At 55.4% G+C, this 19,606-nt stretch overlaps 2 protein-coding genes across 5 annotated transcripts in view; both read right to left on the reverse strand.

Moving 5' to 3' along the window:
- SFXN5 (sideroflexin 5) overlaps nt 1–9,435 on the reverse strand; it is a 96,112-nt gene extending 86,677 nt beyond the window's left edge. The window contains exon 1 of one of the 2 annotated variants that reach the window (XM_066997048.1): nt 9,108–9,435. In XM_066997048.1, the coding sequence (XP_066853149.1) occupies nt 9,108–9,401 (294 nt within the window). In that variant the 5' untranslated portion in view covers nt 9,402–9,435. Of the gene's footprint in view, nt 1–3,355; nt 3,378–9,107 lie in introns of those variants that run through there. The other variant, XM_048081560.2, reaches the window with a different exon arrangement.
- A 4,452-nt stretch (nt 9,436–13,887) lies between these two features.
- RAB11FIP5 (RAB11 family interacting protein 5) overlaps nt 13,888–19,606 on the reverse strand; it is a 32,144-nt gene continuing 26,425 nt past the window's right edge. For all 3 annotated transcript variants that reach the window (XM_066997047.1, XM_066997045.1, XM_066997046.1), the window contains exons 5-6: nt 18,646–18,838; nt 13,888–17,642 (exon numbers count right to left, since the gene is read on the reverse strand). In XM_066997047.1, coding sequence (XP_066853148.1) covers nt 17,433–17,642; nt 18,646–18,838 — 403 coding nt within the window. In that variant the 3' untranslated portion in view covers nt 13,888–17,432. The remainder of the gene's footprint in view (nt 17,643–18,645; nt 18,839–19,606) is intronic.

The raw sequence follows: 19,606 nt of genomic DNA on the forward strand, positions 1-19,606 counted from the left end.
GGCTGTCCAGGTGCTAAATTAGGGCCGGGTTTCACGGTGCCAGCCTGCACAAACGTGGAGTAAAAGACGGGCTGTGAACCTTAACGATTTTAAAAACAATCAAAGCTTTAAGGTTTGGGCTCCTTCCTATTTGCGTGCTTGGAGAAAATCCAATTAAATACATTTCCAACCTGCAGAACATTCAAACGTTGCAGACACCACGCTGAACCACATACAGAACAAAATAATTGGTAGGGTTTGATGGAATTAGAGAAAAATCTACATTCAACCCCACCACGCTCACGTCAGGCAATGCTCCCTGCTCCCAACATCCTCACAGTCTAGGGAGGAGAATAACTGATGACCAAGTGGAGTAAAGCTGATAAAGGGTAAAAAATGAATAGGAAACGTTCTCCAAAGCCAAACAGCTGCTGAGTCTGGAACCAGAGAGACAAGGGGAGGGCGAGAGCCTGGTGCTGAGCCCGGGTGCAGGATGCAGACCCCAGGGAATGAGCCGGGTTCCAGCAGCTTGCACTGAATTCACACCCAGACACCCGGAGCGCAGCATCACTTGGGTCCGGGTTCACTCCTAAATAAAGGGCGGAACGTGGATGCAGCGTGGGAATGGCATTTAGTCACAGCCTGGCAGCATTTTATGAAGCCTGCTGGTTCTCCTCCGCTGAAGCCATCGAGCACAGAGGCATGCCGATGCCACCGCTGACTGATCCGGGCAGAAATCCCTCCCTAAAGGCGGCTCCCGCTGGCACTGCCGCAGCCCCCCGCTCTCAGAGCTCTGCGCCGTTGTCTTCCCGTGTCCTGCACTAAAAAAAGAAAAACCTGCAACTGAGCACAAACAGCTTCACATAACTTCAGGAGAAAAAAAAAAAGAAAAAAAAGCCTAGTGGTTTTTAATTAGCGTTGATTTAATTAACGCTAATTCTGGTACTTTCCAGCTTTTTGAGCTTGGCATTTCGCTACCTTGCTTTGATTTCCAGCACAAAAACCTCCGCGGGTGCCAGCGCCCTGCAATCACCGCTGCCCGGTGCTCGCAGCGGCGCGGGGCCGAGCGCTGCCACAGGTCCTCTCCCCTCTCCCAGTGCCTGTCCTGCGCTCTGTGGTCTCATGGGGGAGCCCAAAAAGCCTCAGGTTTCACCCCAAAATGAGGGATCCGTCTCCAGGTGGTGCCCGAACCAGTTCGCTCTGCGCTCGGACAAGCCCCAAAGCAAGGGAAGGGCCATTTGAGTGGGGCCACGGATTGCACAGCAAGGTCCTGGGCAAGAAAACTTGAGAATAAAGAACTCAGCACCATCACGCGGAGCTGCCGGCCACCCCTTCAAATGCTTACAGCCACCAGTCCTGTCTTTGAGCACGCAGACTGCAGAAAAGCCCAAGACCTCTTCGTGCAGACCTTTCAAGCTCCACGAAGCCAGAAAAGCACACTTTTTCCTCCCGCCTTCCCACTGCGGGTTCCTGGTTGGCTCTGTGTGTCCTTCTCCAGGAAGCAAAGTTGTGTTACCCTCCTGGCTTCTTCCTCTGAAAGAACAGACTGGGACCTGAGAAGTGACGGCGGACGAGCGGCGGGTGTCGTGCTGCGGACTTGCTGTGAGATTTTGGCCGCCGTGGCCCTTCCTCAGGTATCCCAAAGCTCCTCACAGTGCGAGCTAACCCAGGACCAGCTGCTTTCCTGCTGGCAAATGGGGCTATCCAGCATTTGCTTCTTTCGCCCCCGCTTCTAAAAGCAGTGGAAAAATGAAGAAATTCTCTTCCTGCCACTGCTACTTCGAAGAAGGGGCGGTGGGAAGGCAGAGGTGCTTTTTCCCTGGGCTGAGCACAAGGCAGAAACCAGCTCTCAGGAACATCTCTGGTCACCAGGGATGCAAAAAGAGCCCTGCTGAGATGGAGCCCGTCCTCCCCGCCCTACGGCAGGCAACAAGACCTGACTGATCACCCATGGCCTCCACCTTCCTCCTGAATTGTGCAAGTGCGTTTGTAGAGAGCCCACGGCGAGCTCGCTTCTCCTCCTTGCTATCCACGAGCTGCTTGCAAGCAAAAACCACTCTTAAAAATCTCGCACAGAGGGAATTCTGGCACTCAGACGCGACCTAATCTTACTTCTAAGGGCTTTTTCCACACCGAGGTTAAATCTCCAGCACGGCAATTCAAGGCAAGCCCTCCCAGCCCCCTTCTCCCGACCGCAACCAGCAGGGCCAGCGGCAGCCCTGCAGCAGGGAGGACGCCCCGGCGGCTCCCCCTGCCCCTCAGGCAGCACTGCTGGGCCGGGCGGGTGCCGGAGCCCTGGCACAGGCTGCCCAGAGCTTGGGGGGCTCCTCCTGGGGGAGCTTCAGCAGCCGCCGGGACGTGGGGCTGGGCACCCTGCTGGGGGGGGGGGTCCCTGCGGTGTCCCCGCTGGGTCTGGGTGCTCCACGTCCCCCAAACACACGCAGCGCGAGGCATTTACGGACGTCTCGCCCCGCTGTCTCTCATCCAAGCTCCTTCAGAGGAGGCGATTCTGCGTTAAACCTCAGCTACTCCCACGTCCGGGCCAAGATTTTAAAGAGCAGCTCTGTTAATCAACCGGCTGGAGAAAAAAAAAATTTAATTGGTGTAAAAAGCACTTTTCTGCTTCTCCCCCTCACATGCGCGCACGAGGAGAGCTCTGTCACAATCACAACTCTTCATTTGGGGAGGAAAAATGTAAAAAAAAGCTCAGCTTCGGACAGGGAACAGCCACGTCGCAGTGAGGCGAGCACTGGGGAGGGACAGATGGAGGTCCCAGACCTGACGCCTCGGGGTCACTTCGCTGCTATGTGCCTTGCGTCATGAAAACCAGCACAAACACAGCCTGGCAGCGTGAGCTGGAACCAAAGCTCACGCTTGGGAAGCGCGTATATCCCGAACCGTTCTGAAATTCAGAGGCAAGTTAAATTAGATCCGAGTGCTGCACCCCAAACACAGCCCGAGATGCTTCCCGGAATTAACCGCAGCGCTGCCACTCGCAGCAGGTGAGGATTTTGCTCTCCAGTCCCAATCTGAAATCCTCTCCTGCAGGTACCGAGCTTCTGCAGGATAAGTAGGAAATAAAGAGCCAAAACCGCAACGGACTGTCCTGCGGGTTGACCGCAGACAAGAAGCCTTCAAGAACAGCTTGGTTCCAGCGGAAACTAAGAATTGGTTTTCATGGTAGGGCTACGAGCACCCAACCCAGAGACCCCTGAGCACCTTTGCTTCCAGTGCCGCGCTGACGTTTTACACTGCCTGCTTGCTCCCGGCCTTCACTGCACTTCCCACGATGGCAGCATCGTGTTTAATTGAGAATAAAAGCCAGGAGAAATCAATAAGACCACGACAAAATTCCTTCAGCTTGAAATACAATCACCTCCCAGATGATTTTCCTACAGCAGCCACATCCTTTGCACGTCGCTGGTCTTTGCTGCGCTCCAAAGCCCCGGGCTCGTCTCAGAGATCAGCATCGCTGACTGCTCAGGTTCCTCACAGGACTTTCTGGCTCAGCTAAGAGAAAGGAGAAGCCCCTACCAAGAAAACAAGCTGATTTAAAACACTTGGAACAAATAAATTCAGAAACGTTATCACAGAGATAGTTTTCTTATTCCTTTCTAGTTAATATTTATCACAGAGACATTTTTCTTATTCCTTTCTAGTTAATATTTTTTTTAAATCTATTCAACATTTAGTGTAAAGTTAGCTCAGAGCAGACACTGCCACGTCGTCCTGGGGCTCCCGCAGCAGGGATGCCTCACCAAAAGCCCCAGCCTTGGGAAAACGAGAGCCCGATGTCAGGAGAAGCACAAGATCGCAGTTCCTCGCCGTTACGCTTTTCTTCTGCGACTGCTTGAAGTTCTGCCGCTGCTAACGAGCGCTTGCCTTCCTGGGCTACGGCTGCTTGCTTTGTAAGCTCTGTTCGTTGAGGGGCTTTAGGATGCGGGAGGCAGGCCCGGTTTTCTGGTCCGTAACAGAACGATCTCAGCAAAATGCTGCTGCTGCAAGCCGGGGAGCAGGACGCGCAGGGGAAGCCCAGCTGCTGTGGCACACCCCTGCCCTCGGTGCAGATTGCAAATCCCCGTGCTCGGGGATCTGCTGTGGGTCTTCACGAGGGAGCACCCTGTTATTCCTGCCAAGCCACAGCTCAGCCCTGCTCCCCCCAGCTACGACCCGGTACCAGGCTCTGGCAAACACTTGCTCATTAATTATTGCAAGGTCTAAAATGAGGGAATTTGACTTTATTTGCACGCCAGAGCGCTCAGCGTCATTCCCTGCTTTTGCTTTGACTCGTCCATGGACCACTTCTTTTCCTCTCCCCTACCCCGACCCTTTTTCCATCCCCCCGTGCCCACGCCGTGCCTGCCATCATCCGACGAGGGACAGCAAGGTATTTCCACCTCCCTCCGCGCTTCACACGTCAGGCAACCAGCCCCAGATTTCAACGAAAATTTGGGATGGTTGCTTTCCAACCGGATTATTTCCGCGGACGGAGCTTGCAGAAGCTTGACCTTCAGCTCCCAGCTACACCCAGCGTCTCGGTCGCCGTTTTATTCCTGTAACATCTGTTGGAGTAAACTGTCATTTGGAGGAAAACTGCATAACACAAATTTCCTGTGATTAATCGGGGCTATTTTGGTACCGCTTCTCACCAGCCTGCACGCAAGATGAAGTTCTGGGAATATTAATTCCCTGCAACGGCACGGCAGCGCGTTACAGCTCCGGCTCCATTAAGTCGCCGTGCTGCAGCCACACAGGATCCAGCTGACTCCAGGACAAACGCTAGAAGAAGCAAAATACTTCCTGCAGGCTCCAGAAATTTGGAGAGAAGGGTAAGTGACCGCTGGGAAGCACTCGTTTAATCACCTTCCTTTAACGAAGGGGGCATTCCTCAAAACCACGCGCTGGAAGAGGAGGAGACGAGCTCAACTTTACTCGCTTAATTACAGCGTGATTGTAAAAGGGATTTAATTAAGCCAGAGCAAAAGGCACGCAGACTTATTTTTTTTCTAGCTAAAAATCAGGCTTAGGTCAGCTTTAAATTAATTAGGAAGAGATTTAAGCTAAAGCAAAGAAAATATATGTTATAAACTACAAGCCATCGAGCAGCTGTGCGCTGGCAAGGTACGGCTGTGAAACTGCATGCACATTTACGATCCACCCCAATTGCAGGTTTAGGCTTCAGCTATGGACCCTTCCAACACTCTGACATTGACTTCAGAGTATTTAAGGGCCCAGAATCTGTCCCTGCATCTTCACCTGCAGCAACAGGCAAGGGTTTAGATGTCCTCAGACCCAAAGCGAAGAGACAAATCTTCATTTTCACCTTCTAACAGCTGGCACCGCAGCTCGTGGACTTGTCTTGTAGCCAGCAGCTTGCTCCTGGATTGTTTTATCCCTACACGATTCCCAGCCTTTACCTTCAGCCGCCCAACCCAACCCACAAGCGCTCGCACATACAGGGGGGTCTCAACAAGGGGATTCAGGGTGCCGGGAGCCTGGCAGGATTTACATCCTGCAGCGCAGGACACAGACAGGCAAACTCCCTCTTGAAAATCCAGTCCTGGCTGACGGAGATGTAGAAGAGCCTGTGGAAGGCTTTTTTGGCAGATCCTACAAGGTCAGCAGCTAAACACCAAACCCAAAGGTGTCTGCACTTCTTCTTCTCTACAGCGGCCGCAAGCCATCCTGAAACGTCCTTCTGTAGCCTTTTAGGAAAACCCCTTCTCTGTCGCGGTGGTCTCATTCATCTTCGGTGGAAAATAACTTCAAACTGGGAAGCAAAAGCAGGAACTTCTGTGTAACTTCACGGCCTTATAACGCAGCCCTGGCTCCTCGCGCTGCCTGCATCAGGGCTTCCAGCGACTACCGCCTGCAATCAGCAAGCCATCAGGCTCCCGAGAGGCGCATCTGATCAGAGCTCCTCTATCCGGACGTTATTGCAGGGCTTATCTCGGACCCAGGAGGCACACGGCTCTACTCAGAGTAATAAGGACGTGCTGTAAACTTCCCAGATCAAAGTACGCGGAGAGTAGGAGAGCATGATTTTCAGCACTGACACCCTCACGAGATGCTTCCGAGAGGAGCGCGTGGCGAGGCCCAACACGTAAAATACCTGCGAGGTCAAGCTCTGAGAGCAGCGTGCTGCCACCGACATCGCGGTGCCGCGAGTCACATCTTTGGCCAACAGAACAAAACACATCCGAAGTGCATCGGGTATTGGTGCCTGCACGAGGGCCCAAGGATGCTTACAGCTCTGGGTTGGGTTTGCTCCCCTTTATTTCCCTCTCCTTCCCCTAAAGGATCTCAGGTACGCTTTGCAACGAGGACGACACACGTCTGACTTGTCGAGGACGCTCACCTCAGCCGGGAAATCAGCTCACCTCTTGCTCGGCTCCCTCTGCGCAGTTTGCAGCCCTCCCCGCACCAGCCACGACAGCCTCGTGACGCTTTTTAGGGGCCTGACCCCAATAAAAACCCCCAAAGTTTAACTTGCACTACCTGCCTGCAGCAGTTAACACCGCTGTTTGGCGAACCGCTGTGCCCAAACCTTATGTAGAGCTCTGCTGGAAAGGTTTCCTCAGCTCTGCTGCTGGAGAATGCATTTAACTTGCTGAGAAGCAGGAGCCCTGGGCTGCAGGCAAAGACCCTGGAGCTTTGGGAACCTGCGTTTGATGTTTTGGCTCAAAGAGAGGGAGCACTTAGCAAATCCTTTTTTTTTTTTTTATAAAAAAAGGAAAAAAAGAGTACGATTAACAAATTAAAACGACTTGTCGGAAAACTAAGCCCTTATCACACATTCTCAAGCCTAATGTCCTTATTTCTTCTTTTACCTAAAAATAACCTGCTTCCCTTGGGAGGCAAAAGCTGCTCCCAGCAAAGGAACCAAAAATGTGACTTGACAGATGCGCCTTGCCTGAAGAGCAGGAAAAACAAGTGAGCTGCAAAGCAAGAGGTGGGAGAAGGGGAAACAAGTGCCAGGGCGATGCTGGGGATGTGTGCCTCCCATCAGCTGCCCTAAATGCTGCTCCAGTCCTTAACCAGGGCTCTGGATCCCAGCGAGGGAAGGAAATCGCCTCTTCTCCTCCGAACCACATCCCCAGAACACCGAGTTTGCTCTCCGAGGCTTTTGTTCCTAGCACACAACTTTTCCTTGTTTGTTTTTAGGACAAAGCTGCCTAACACAGCTCCCCTGCGTCTCACAGGGGCATTCTTCCCCAGCGCCATCCCGCAGCCCTGGAGACTGAGGTTCCCTGTGGGGAAATAAATACCAGCTCGCTACGAGGACGGGTCGGGACGCTGCAAGTCAGGGAGCCCGACGGGAGCAGATTTGACCACAGGACCCAACCAGGCGCCCTCTCTCTCTTGCTCCATGACCCCACAAAGCTGCCAGACCCCAAATCGGGCTGCCTGGATGCGCTGTGGACACGTTCCCTCCGGTGGAAACGCACCCAGCTCGCCTCCCCGGCGTGGCGGTGGGGAGAGAGGACGGCTCTGCTCAAACGCAATCATTAACATCCTGCCATACCCCTCGAAACATTTTCTAAATGTTGCTACAAGTGACAGTCGCTCCTTAATGAACAGAATGCACCGACTCTGTGCCTGACGCGCTGCCAAGTGTGCCTCGAATCATCTGTGGTGTCTAGAAGGGAGTAGTGTCTCCTCCTCCTCCTCCTCCTCCTCTCCTTATTAAAAAGCTCCGTCTCCCCAGCCTGAGCATCCCTCGGTTCGTGTAGCCGAGCAGAACCAGCCCTTGGCTTGCCGCAGGGCATTTGTGGCTCCAGGGAGGTCCCTGCACCACCTCCTGTCCTGCACCCAAGGGGGAGCCCAGGGGTAAGGTGGCCGGGACGGGCACGCAGACCCGCCGAGCGCTGGCCCCGCACGTGAAAACAGCGACCGGACTTCTCCTTCACCACCCAAACGGGCGGCTTCGGTCAAGCCAAGCTCTGGGATCCGCAATTAGCGAGTCAGATGGTTGGCAAAGAGCGGTCCTCTGCAGATTTCGTGAGGAAAGTCTCCTTGGAGATCTCCCCAAAAGCCGGGGGGGGGGAGGACGCGTTAGCGAGCAGGCTCCAGCTCCTCCTGGGTTCGGTAACCGCAAGGTCTCCTTGCTTTTCATGGCAGCCTCGCCCCGCTCCAGAGAGGAATCGGGAACACGTGAAATGGGCTGTGTGGACTTTGAGAGCCACGTCAGAAGCCTGATACGGCTCCGCAGAAGCAAAGCGTGAGCCGCACCACGGCAGGGGCACTGACGGTAACTCAGGAGCGGCAACTTTGGGGTGTGTGGGAGCCAAACCGCCCTGAAACCCGCACCAGCTTTCCTCACCTCCGCCACATTTACCGGCACAGGCTGTTTCAGGCCTTTTATCCCACAGGTTCTGGGGTGGCCGAAACACCACCAAGCTCCACAGGATTCTGGTGGCACGGCTCCCCGAGGACCCCCCCCCCCAAGCCCCACGCAGGCCCAACCTCGCCTCATGGAAGCCCCTTTCCTCACAGAAAGCGGTCATAAATAAACAACGAAAACTCCACGTTTCCCTCACACTTCACGTTTTTTATTTTAACGGACTAATCACCTCACTGAGGACCGCCTCACACCGGCGGGGGGGGGGGGGGGGGGGGGCAGCGCCCACCCCTCAGGGTTTCGGGCACCATCTCGCCCCTCACCTCCACACAACCTTGGGCTCTCAGCCACCTCCGCCGGGGCCTGGCCCAGCCTCGCAGCACCGTACCCGGGGACAGGCGGCCACGCTGCGACCCCTCACGGGGACAGGCGAGTGACAGCAAGGGGTGACACCAGGGGACCCCCGCCCCGGTTGCCCCCCCCCCCCCATCCCCAGCCGGGTCTCGAACCCGCGACCCCAGCGCCGCCGACCGCGCGCCCACCCCCCCGCGCCACAGGGGCACGGCGGGACGCGCCAATCGCAGCCCGCCGCGGGGCGGGGCGCCGCGGCTCTGAGTGACAGCTGCGCCAGCCAATGGAAGGCGGGACGCTGACCAATCGGCGCGCAGCCTGAGGCGAAGGGGGGAGAGGAGGGGGCTCTGCCCCCGGGGGGGGGGGGAGAGGGGGCGCCGTGAGGGGCCGCTCCCGCCGCCGTGCCCGCCCCCCTCCCGCCGCCCGGTGACGGTACCTGCTCGAAGCGGGGCTTCCCCAGCTGGAAGGGAGGATAGTCCGCCGGCTCCGCCATTCCCTTCGCGCGCTGCGGGCGCCACTTTAAACAGCCTCCCCCGCCGCCGGGCCCGCCCCTTGCGGCGTCGCCGCTCTGATTGGCCGCGGCCCACCGCAGCCCCCGCGAGGCACGACGGGAAATGTAGTCCTTCCCCCCCCCCCCGGGGCCGGCTCCTGGCGGGGCGAAGGGGACGCTGGGACGCGGTGGCCCGCTGCTGCCAGCCAATGGGGAGGGCGCGGCGGCGCGGGGCAGCATGGGAGATGGAGTCCGCAGCGGGGCACGGCGGGAAGCGGGGTTTGGGCGGGAAGCTGAGGGGAGCCCTGAGGGGCGAGGGAGGAGGGCGGCGGGGGGGGGGCGCTCGGAGCCCTCACCTCAGCCGTGGGGCTCCCCCTGCCCAAACTGCCATTAAAGCTGTGGGTTTTGGGCAGCGAGGGGTCCTGAGGGAGCAGCCGAGGGGGTTTGGTGGAGCAGCTGTGTCACAAACGCCTCAGATGTCCGCCCGAGCACCCTCCGCGCTGGAGGGGTCCCAGTCTGCCCAGTCAGAACTGGTTAGGGGAAGCAGTGCTCCAAGGGCCACATACAGGATATTTCAGTCTTTCCCCCGCTTCAGCTGCCACTTCTCACCATCTTCTTCCCTGTTCTCATTTCCGAGGAAGAACTGTTGAATTTAGCAACCACCAGAAACCAGTCTGAGGCAACGCACCACGCCCGGGTGACAGAATTACGTTCTTCCTTCCCCAAAAGCACATACGCCTCACAGCGCACATCTCAGCCCAGTTCTGAAGGAACACACTCCAAAGCGTTATTTACGCTCAAATGCCAGGGACACGGCAGCCCCAATATGCACAATATGATAGAGGATGCACAGGAACGTGACGTGGATAGCAGACACCTGCCTTAACTCCGAAATTGAGAAAATAATTGCACATAGCAAGGTGAAAGCTCAAAAGCCTCTGAAAAAGAAAAAAAAAAACACCTCAGGTTTCATCATATCCTTGTGAAAATAATATTCTTGCTTTGATGGGAGCCTAACAATTGCTATTGACCTCTAAAATATATGATTAAAAATAAAGAATGGGAAACCTGGGAGTAATAAGTTTACTTTGATGCAGGCTTACTTATTGGCTTCATCAGTATTACGATTTGTGGAGATAAAGGCAAGGTTCGTGTGGGGCTGGGAGCAGAAGGGGCGCGTATGAAGCAATCTCCGGAATCCTCTTCTCTAGATTAGTGGAATAAGAAATGCCCGGCCCTTCAAATGCCGCTGAAATTGTTTAGAGGATTAGAATCAATTCTCCGAGGAAGAGCAGAGAGCCGGTGACGACCCTGAAGATGCAGATGAAGCAGGGAATGTGGTCAGGGTATAAGAGGAAGGCTTGGTGCAGCAGCAGATTATAGAGCAGGTCAGAACCAGAATTTCCAGCTAAAGAGAAATTAAACCATATACCTGGTTTTATTTATTTATTTATTTATTTGCTGTACAGGGAAAAAAAACAGCAGAACATTTTGCTCTGGGGATGCTGCTGCTCTGCTTCGTGGTTGTGGCTGCTGACGTTTGGTGCTCTCTTTTCACGTGCAAAACCAGTTTCGTTCTTCATTTTTTAGGCTAATTCGGCACTGATCCCTTTCACTGAATCTCAAATCTCTCTTGGAGCTCCGGGCAGAAAAGGGACCCAGCACCATGCCTGCCACAAGGGCGATACCTCACGGCATTACCACAGCATATAAACCATCAGAGCTGGTCGCGCGGTGGGTCAGAGGCTCTGCTGAAGCTCGTGCCGGCCCTGGGGCCCTGTGCTGTCTCATCACCACTCTGTCTGGTCTCACTTTGTGCCCACAGCCCCTTGGCCATGTTTGTTTGAGGGAGTCCCGTGGTGTCATGCAGGTTATGTGGCAAGGGAAGGGGTGAACCTGGCCTTAATCCACAGTGGGAGCAGAAACTGGGATACGCAGCCCAAAACAGCATGCCAAAGTGCACCTACCCTTTGTACCGGCACGAGAAAGGATCAGACTGGAACAGAGAAAGGGCATTTTCTCATTTCTTGTTCCTTTTCCATTAGAGATACTGCCCAACCCATTCCTTCACACAACCCCAGACTGGCTGAGGTTGGAAGGGGCCTCTGGAGGTCATTGGGTCCAACCCGTTGCTCACGCAGGGTCCCCTAGAGCAGTACCCCGGCCTGTGTCCAAGTAGCTTTTGAATATCTCCAGGGAAGGAGACCCCACAACCTCTTTGGGCACCCTGCTCTGCACCAACCTGCCCCCACGACAAGCCTGATGCAGCTGCAGGCTGCCCGCCTCCCACAGCGCCTCCCCTTTTGCCCTTTCTCTGCGTAGCCGTGTGAAAGCACAAAAACGTGACCCCCCCCCCCCCCCCCCAGGAATGGACAGATGATGAGCAAAGACCTGGTCCCACAACAAATTCTGCTTACTGCTGCGTACCCAGTGCTGCCCTTGTACCTTGTCCTCAGAGTTAATGGTTTGCTTCCCCTAATTAAACCCCGCTGCAGCGAGCGCTCGCTGCCTGCTGGCCCAGCTGTGCGACCAGGACAGGGTTTTGCGTGGCTTAAACCTCATTTTTGACCCCACAGGACCCTGCTGCCCTTCTTACCCACTCCTCGTGATGCGGTATCAGTCCTAATCCCAAAGAACGGTGTGTAATTAGGGTTTGCTTTCTTCTAGGCGGGGTCTAACACTGCTCGGAGCCCTAACACTGTCTTAAAAGGGAAAAAAAAAATCCCGTTGCTATGACTGGTATTTTATAACACAACTCTTCTTTTTCTAAAGGTTTTATTCTGTATTTCACAGAAGTTAACCCAGGAAAATCGTTAGGGCTCCGCAATAAATATGGATTATAACCCAAATCTCTCAGCCTCTATACCAGGGAAATCCCCCTCCCTCCTATCGCGGCGAGAGCCAGATAATTGATACAATCCCTAATGTTGACACACTAAATGTTTTATAACAACAGAGGGGAGAGAATCTGTTTATCTAAAACCACATTTGGAGTGACATAAGACTATCACTTTTTTGGTTAAATACCAGAAAGAATATCAATTCTTTGGCTGATATCAATCTAACCAGATCCATTTAGACTGACAACTCGCGTTTCACTGGTTTGGGGAAGGAGGAGGGGGGGGGGGAGGATTTGCTTCCCTAGATCAGGGACTGTTAAGTCAACATTGACATTGCTTCCCGTTCTGGCGGGGGGACACGCACACATGACAAAGCCCTCGGCTACTGAGCAAACTTGTCTGGAAAGCAAAAAGAGAGATTTGGGGGGCTCAGACAGCCACCCCGCCCGTGACAGCTGGGTGCAGAGCCGGGCTGCCTGCTGGCTCTGGGAGAAAGTCGCAGGAACATTTCTTGTCGGCTTCCATCTGTAAAGCCAGATTTTGAAGAAAACTTGCGGCGGGCTGCAGAACTCAGGCTTCGATCAACAAACGCCGCCAGTTCTTCCTGCAGGGACAGGAACCGTTTGCCTTAGTCCCGAGTCAGCGTGTGGAAGCTTCCAAGCCGCCAGAACGATTCAGAGCAATGCTGTCAGCTTTAGCAGGACTAAGGTCTCAAAATCCTTTTTTTTCTTCCTCGACAGACTCCCGACGATCCTGCCTTCTAATTACTGCCGCTCTGCTCCACCCCGTGCGCCACCGGCGGACAGCCCGACCAGCCCCGTCATTTCGGGCTGCCTTTATTTAGGATAGGCTTTCAGAGGGTCACGGGTCAGCGCCCTGATCCCGCTCGGCGGCGTGCTGAACATTTCCCCCCAGCCGATCCCGGCTCTCGGGGCTAACATGATCCCCCCCGGGGCAGGTGCTGGGCCCGCGGTCCAGCTGGGTGAAAAACAAACCGGGATTAGAGCTAACGAAACTCTTCTGTCTCTTATAGCAAAGTCATTTACTGAAGCTTAATGGAGGCTTTTTTTTTTTTTTTTTTAAAAGGAAAGGGCATGAATGAAGGAAAAAAGCAGGCCTTGGAGAAGGAAAACAGCTGAGAGGTAAAACAGGTGCCTGGGATTAGGGCGCAGAAGCTGAAGGCAAAGGTCTGGGCTGCAGATCAGCCCCCTGCCGAGCCAATGTCTGCTGCACAGAGGGGAGAAACAAGCACTTCGTGCCCAGGAGGAGCAGGTAAAAACCGTGTGCTCCCATGAGCAGTGGCACAAACAGAGCCGGGTGTCCTCTCCAAGCGCCCCGAGGCTGAACTCCGGCGTCTGTGCTGCAACACGAGCTCTTTCTGAGCTCTCTCTCCCTCCAGCACCGTGCTGTTAGGGTCTCCCTCCCCTCCTCAGCTGCCGTTTTGCCACAAATCCTCAGGAACGCAGCAACCACCTCTGCGCTCCTGCAGCATTTTGGCCAAGTCAGCAGCGAGGGAGCCGCAGATCCGAGCCCCCAGGGCAGCGTGGCCGCCCGAGCCGAGCTCCTGCGGTCTCTCAGCACAAGACACAGCAGCAAAGCACACGGGAAGAAAGGTAACGGGGGCTTACACCCCTCTGGGGGCAGCCATCAAGCCACGCAGGGGCAATATTTGGAGAGGAACTCAAGGTAATCCTGCAGCAACAACACCCCCTCCCAGCCACGCGCGGCAGCGGGTGCTTTGGGACTGCTAATGATGCTCATCGGAGTGGAAAAGCTGCCGGAGAAGTTGGGCACCAGCCTCCTCCTTCAGAAAATAAACAGATAAATGTCACTCACTGTCCAAGTGCTATCAGCACAGACGCTGTTGTCAATAAATCAGAAGTATCTAGGAACAGCTTGAACAACTTTTATTTTTTTTTTTTAAAGTGCTTAAAACGTAAATAACAAGCTCTTTATAAACATTAGTTGCAACTATTAAAACATGAAACACACAGAACCCGCTTCCCACGTACGCGAAGTACAGGGAAATCAACAACTCCCCGAACCCCAACACTTCTCTCTCCCGTTTCTGGGATGTTTCTCCACCCCACACAAAACGCGCGCGGCTGTTTCTTCACAGACAAGGCGTAAGGCTGGGTCTTACGTGACACTTCGGTACCCACGTCCCTTCAGGTTTCTTCCAGTTTAAGGATATGCCTCGGCCGGTCTTTCGTCCCGTAACTCCGGGCCGGAAGGGGCAGCAAACACAAAAATTAATCACTCGGCCAGAGTTCTTTAAAAGCAAGAAGCCCAGCTGTGGGCTGACGACAGAACAGAGTGGATGAGAGCAAACCCTGCGGAAAACCTGTGAAACAGCTTGAATGTGGGGAAAAAAGAAGGACGGACCAGGATGCAAAAGGCAAAATACGGAGTTATTGCTACGGCTGTGGTTGAAACCGAACCCGCGAAACGCTGCGGCTGGCCCAGGCGACTTCGTTAAAATCCTTTTGTCTGCTCCTTTCAGCAAAGAGCCACAGAGCCCCGGGCGTCATCCTGCACGCCGAGCAGCACTGCTCGCCTCCCTGTTTTCAGGTAACCCCTGAATACGGACCTGGGACGTGAGCAACCTGAGAACATCTCCGCCAGTTACTTCTCTGACCCCCCATCTAAGAGGAAACATCGAGGTCCCCACAACCAGTCCCTCGGGTGACTTGGAGGTTTTACTTCGAGGTTGTAGCGACAAAGTTACACAGACTGCCTTTAGTGTCGGTGCATGGTGTAGTCAAGCTTGTTTGCTCTTATGCAGAGAACGAAAACTGCAGGGAGGGAACGTTCTCGGGATGGTGGGGTGGAGAAACAGAAGACGAGCGCCTGTCAGATGCCTCCTAAACACAAGCACGCGGCACGCAGCGGGCGGGCGGCAGAAGGAAGCACGTGTTGCTGCAGAGGCCGCGCACCTGAGACGGCGCCCCGTAGCTCTGAGATCGGCTTGAAGATCTAAAGTGCAAAACAGCGGGGCTTCGGGAGAAAAGGCAGAGCTGACCGAGGCAGAGAGGGGCGCACGGAGGCGGTCAGACGCGGTGAAGAGGAGGAGAGAGGCAGGGAGGAGGCACGGCAAGCTCCTTAAAAACATCGGCACTTGTGTGTGGGGAGCACCTGCGGCGGGGAGAAGTCCAAGGAAGCAGCAGAGCCAGCGTGGATGCTGCAGGACTTCTGCCCTGTGTAATTTTCTGTCCCCTAATAATGTCCCTTTGACATTTTGACGTGAGCTTTTACTGCTTGGCATCCCTGCCCCTTCTCCCTGCCCTCCTCCCCTCGCTGCGCAGCTCTCCTGACGCCGTTCCAGCTGTCCGCAACTCCCTGCCCGGTTCCAGGTGAAAGGGAAGGCTTTCCTACAGGACACGGGCACCCAGAAAGGGAACCCTGCTCCCAGACCATGGGAGATTTTGATTATATAGGCAGAGAGAAGTTTCTTTTTTATCTCTCTCTATATAAAGAGTGAAACATCTTCCCTCAGACCCTCACGTCTTACACCAGAAATGCGAATCCCCGCATCTGAGACACACGGAGGAACAGAAAGATGCAGGTAGAGAGGTGCAAAACCCCAGATTACCTCCCTGTTAGGGACAAGGGCAGGTCCAGGCTCACAAATCCTTTTATTACTGCGGTGCGCAAGCTAGATATGGACAAATACCGTCACCGACAGCAATGCCAAATCCCCTTTTAAGTCGATACCTCCTACTTCTAACAGCCTCAGGCTGCGAGCGCGACCCAATCCTGTCTTCACGCAGCTGAATTTTGTCTTGTCATATCTGCCATGCCCTACGCTCAGCATCATCCCTTAGTATCTGCATCTCCCCTGTCACAGAGCTGTCCACGCAGCCTGCCTGCCAAAGACCAAAGCAAACAGCCCACAGGGACGGGAAGGCTCTGCTGATTGCTTTTAGAAATAAACTCACCTAGTTCGAATTAGCAGGCAAAAGCTGGCCAAGCCACGTTACACTGAGCTGGAAATCGGATTTCAGAGCCTTTTTTTTTTTTGTAGGAAACTGCCATTGTTCTTTTGCGAAAGGCACAATTTTTCAGTCCTGGTACACATGGAAACAAGTAAGGGGAAAAAAAAAAAAGAGTATGAAGTTTAAAAAAATCCAGGAACTTTTTAAGATCTACAGAAAAGATGCCCTGCACGTTGAGACAGCTCAAGTCCCACACGCGCTGATCCTCCGCCTGCACGGGCACCTCGTAGCCAAAACACCGGCATGAGAAGAGAGGGAGCGACACCTCTTCCGTGCCCTTCCCCAGCATCTCCAAACCGAAAGCTGCGCCGTACTCCAGGGCGGCCAGGAGCGTTGCTCGCCAGCCTCAGACTCTCACCACCTACAGCTACTACACCGAGCGTTCGGGGAGCCTTTACACGGTCACTCCAAGTTAGCAAGAAGCATTCAGCTCCCGAGAGAGCTGGCCTAGGATGTCTAAGGGTGGGCCCAAGCCGCCCGAGACCTGACACGGGCGCGTAGATGGGATATAACTCTAGCTGCTTTGGGACTAATACTGGCTCGAAGGTGATCTGCGCTGGTTAGCGGGTCGCTGGCTGTCACAGCATGTGCTCGCGTGTGGCGGGCGGCTGCCTGACCCGCGGGGATGTCATGCATAGAGGTGGCAGGGCAGCCAGGCAGCCTTTGCACGCTGGCTTCGGTCCCCATGGCATTTTCCTGTTGCGTTGAGAAGGACAATGCGAAGTTGACGGCGGGGGGCAGCCGGTGGAAAGCGATTCCTGCAGACACAGGACCGGGGGGGGGTTAATACTGATCCGAAATTTCGCCTGTGGTTTGTACGCACGGGCGGAGGGCCGGGCGGTGTGCGAGGAGCTCTCCCCCAGCACCGACGGTGCACAACAGCATCCGACAGCGGCCCCTTGCCCTAACTGCCCTGCTGAGCACGCTCAGGGGACAGTGACGTGCTGGTAGACCCTCACCCAGTTTAAGCATCCCCCAATTTCGCCAACCAGTTTAACACTGCCCATCGGCCAGAGCATGCCAGTTCAGGGAAGAGACCGCGGAAGACTGCAGGGAGGAGAGCAGCAGCAGCACGACGAAGACGAGGGCGAGGTGGCCGGTTTCCAGCGCTCAGGATGTCCGTGGACCACTTAAAGCATCGGCAGGATGAGTGCCTGAGAAGGTGCCACTTGGACGGGAACCTCAGGAGGCATCTGCCTCCCGCGGAGGGCTCTGCTCCTCCCCACAGGGCGGAGGACAGCCTCCCACCCTATAGTTCCCAGGAGCTGGGTGAAGCTGGGGCTGGGGAGGAGCAGACCACCTTTCCTGCTAAATTCTGCGAACAGAAGCCACTGGAGCCCTCTTGCAAGAGGAAGGGGGGGGGGAGTGCAGGGGTGTTTGCAGCGCGGTTATTGGAGAAGTGCCCTAGGCAAGTGCTGCCGGGCTCCGCGAGGAGGTTACTTGGTCTTGGCTTCCCCCAGCGGGATCTGGAGGAGCGTGGGGGACTGCTCCATGATGCGCACCAGCAGCTGGTCAATGTAATTCTCCAGTTCCTGGATGTGCTCCTCCTTCTTGCTCAGCTCCTTCTCCTTCTGCAGCAGGAGCTGGATGAGTTCGTCATGGGTCAGGTGGTAATACTTGGCGGACTGGTCCAGCACGGCGGGATCCTGCGGCAGAAACCAAGAGGGACATTCAGCGAGTCAAAACCACCGCCCCCTGTAGCGTTTGCAAGGTCTAGCAGCACCCAAAGCAGTTAGTTTTTCCTGCGTGTCTCTCGTTTCCAAATACGACCTGATGAGCGTGGGACGTCCTGCAGCGGCCACGTCTCACCAGGACAGAGCAGCTCGCCCACATCCCATCAGTTGTGCAAAAAAAAAAACCACAGGAGGTGGAACGACTGCCTGGGCATGCAGGCCCGTACAGCCTGGATGCACCTCCCAAACAGCTAAAAGCTAAAAGGCATGGGCGCAACGGAGCCCATCAGCCCGGCAAAATGAGACCTGGCATTAGCTGCTCTGGGGCTTCCTCCTCCTTCCCCAGTCCCCCAGCAGCAGGCCTGGGCGACGGCCCGAGAAGAGAATTAAGGGCTGAAAGTGCCCTCAGGAGCTCCCATGGGATGAAAGCCCTCGGGCGCTCGGATCTCTCAGCAGAAGCAGCGCAGGGGAGCGGGAGCCAGCCAGAGCTCATCCCAGAGGAGCTGAGATGCTCGCAGCTCACAGCGTGCACTCCCCACGGCACCACGAAGGGCTTTCTGGGTACGGCGGGGATGCACGTCTCTTTCCACCCACGTGAACCCCAGCAGCAGCATTTTACTCGCTGAGCTGGGGAGGCAAACGGAGCAGGAGCAGACAAAGGGGAAGGGAAGGCACCCCCGGGAGATACAGATTTCGCCTGCCCCAACACACCACCGCCTGAAACACAGCCAGGCAAGCAGCATCTGAACGAGGCTCCAGGAAGCATCCTCCCTCTGCCGGGAGAAAAAAAAAACCTTCATGCCCTCGGTCGGGCAGCTGCCAGGCCATCCTCCGCCTTGCACGGCTTGCAGATAACCAGGATTTGCTCACGTACGGTACAACAAAAACCCAGAGAGCAAAGCCAACGGGAGAACTACACAACACCACGAGCAAAGCGGGTGGCGACGCGGCTCGGATCTTCACAACCGGTTCCTACCTTCAACTTCTTTGAGTCCGCTTTCTCCGGCTGCGACGACGGCGCCACGGGCTGGATGCTGCCCGTGGTGACCGTCTTCAGCTTCTCCAGGCCGTTGCTCAGAGCCGCCGTCAGGCCGGACTTGTGCTGCTGCTGCTTCTTCTCGCCGGGGGCCTCCTGCACCGCGGCGCTGATGGGCTTCACCGGGTGGGGGCTGAGGGGAACAAGGAGGTCGGGAATTTAGCATCCTGACAAGCTGGGGAGCGACGCTGCTGGCTGTCCCTAGGGGTTTTAAGGAGGACGGGACCCACTTGGCAAATTTGGTCACCTCCACGCAGCTAAATCATCTACGTATGCGTTGCTCAAAGCTCACCTGCTCCGAGGAGAGAAGAGCCAGCGCCCTGCAGAGCCCACAGCACTCTCCAGTGCTGTTTCCAGCCCGAGATGGGACCTGCACAGACGAGGAGCCCCAGGGTGAAACTCCTGGTGGCCAGGTGTTGGCCCAGCCGGGGGAAGCTTAACCCAGGTCCCACATAACCAGGGGCTGCTACGCTGCCCGGGTGGCCCTTTGGTCACCCAGGAGCCCCCAGACGAGTGCCTGGAGTCACTACTGAATGTGTCAGCATCATCCTGAACCACGGTGTGTCAGTTCCTGCCCTGTCCCAGCCCAACAGCCAGGCCCCACCACAAAGTTTGCCCCCTTCTACTGGCCACGAGGGAGGGCAAGGAGAGTGGGTCTGAATGCACCTCCTATGTCAGCTCCAGACAAACTACGTTTTCTTTCATTTTTGCCTCACTCTTCACCCAGAAGACTGAATGAAGTGCGTTGCATTTCAGCACGATGGAAAGAGAAGTGACCTGACAGCACCTTCCTGCAAGGAACGGACAGACCCGTGCAATGTACTTGGGATGGAAAGATCTTTAAAAAGATCTTAAAACCTACCCAGGACCTCCAGGAAGCCTCTGCGCTCCTCAGGAGCGG

Source organism: Anser cygnoides, chromosome 4 (assembly GCF_040182565.1).
Source record: "Anser cygnoides isolate HZ-2024a breed goose chromosome 4, Taihu_goose_T2T_genome, whole genome shotgun sequence".
Taxonomy (NCBI): Eukaryota; Metazoa; Chordata; class Aves; order Anseriformes; family Anatidae; genus Anser; species Anser cygnoides.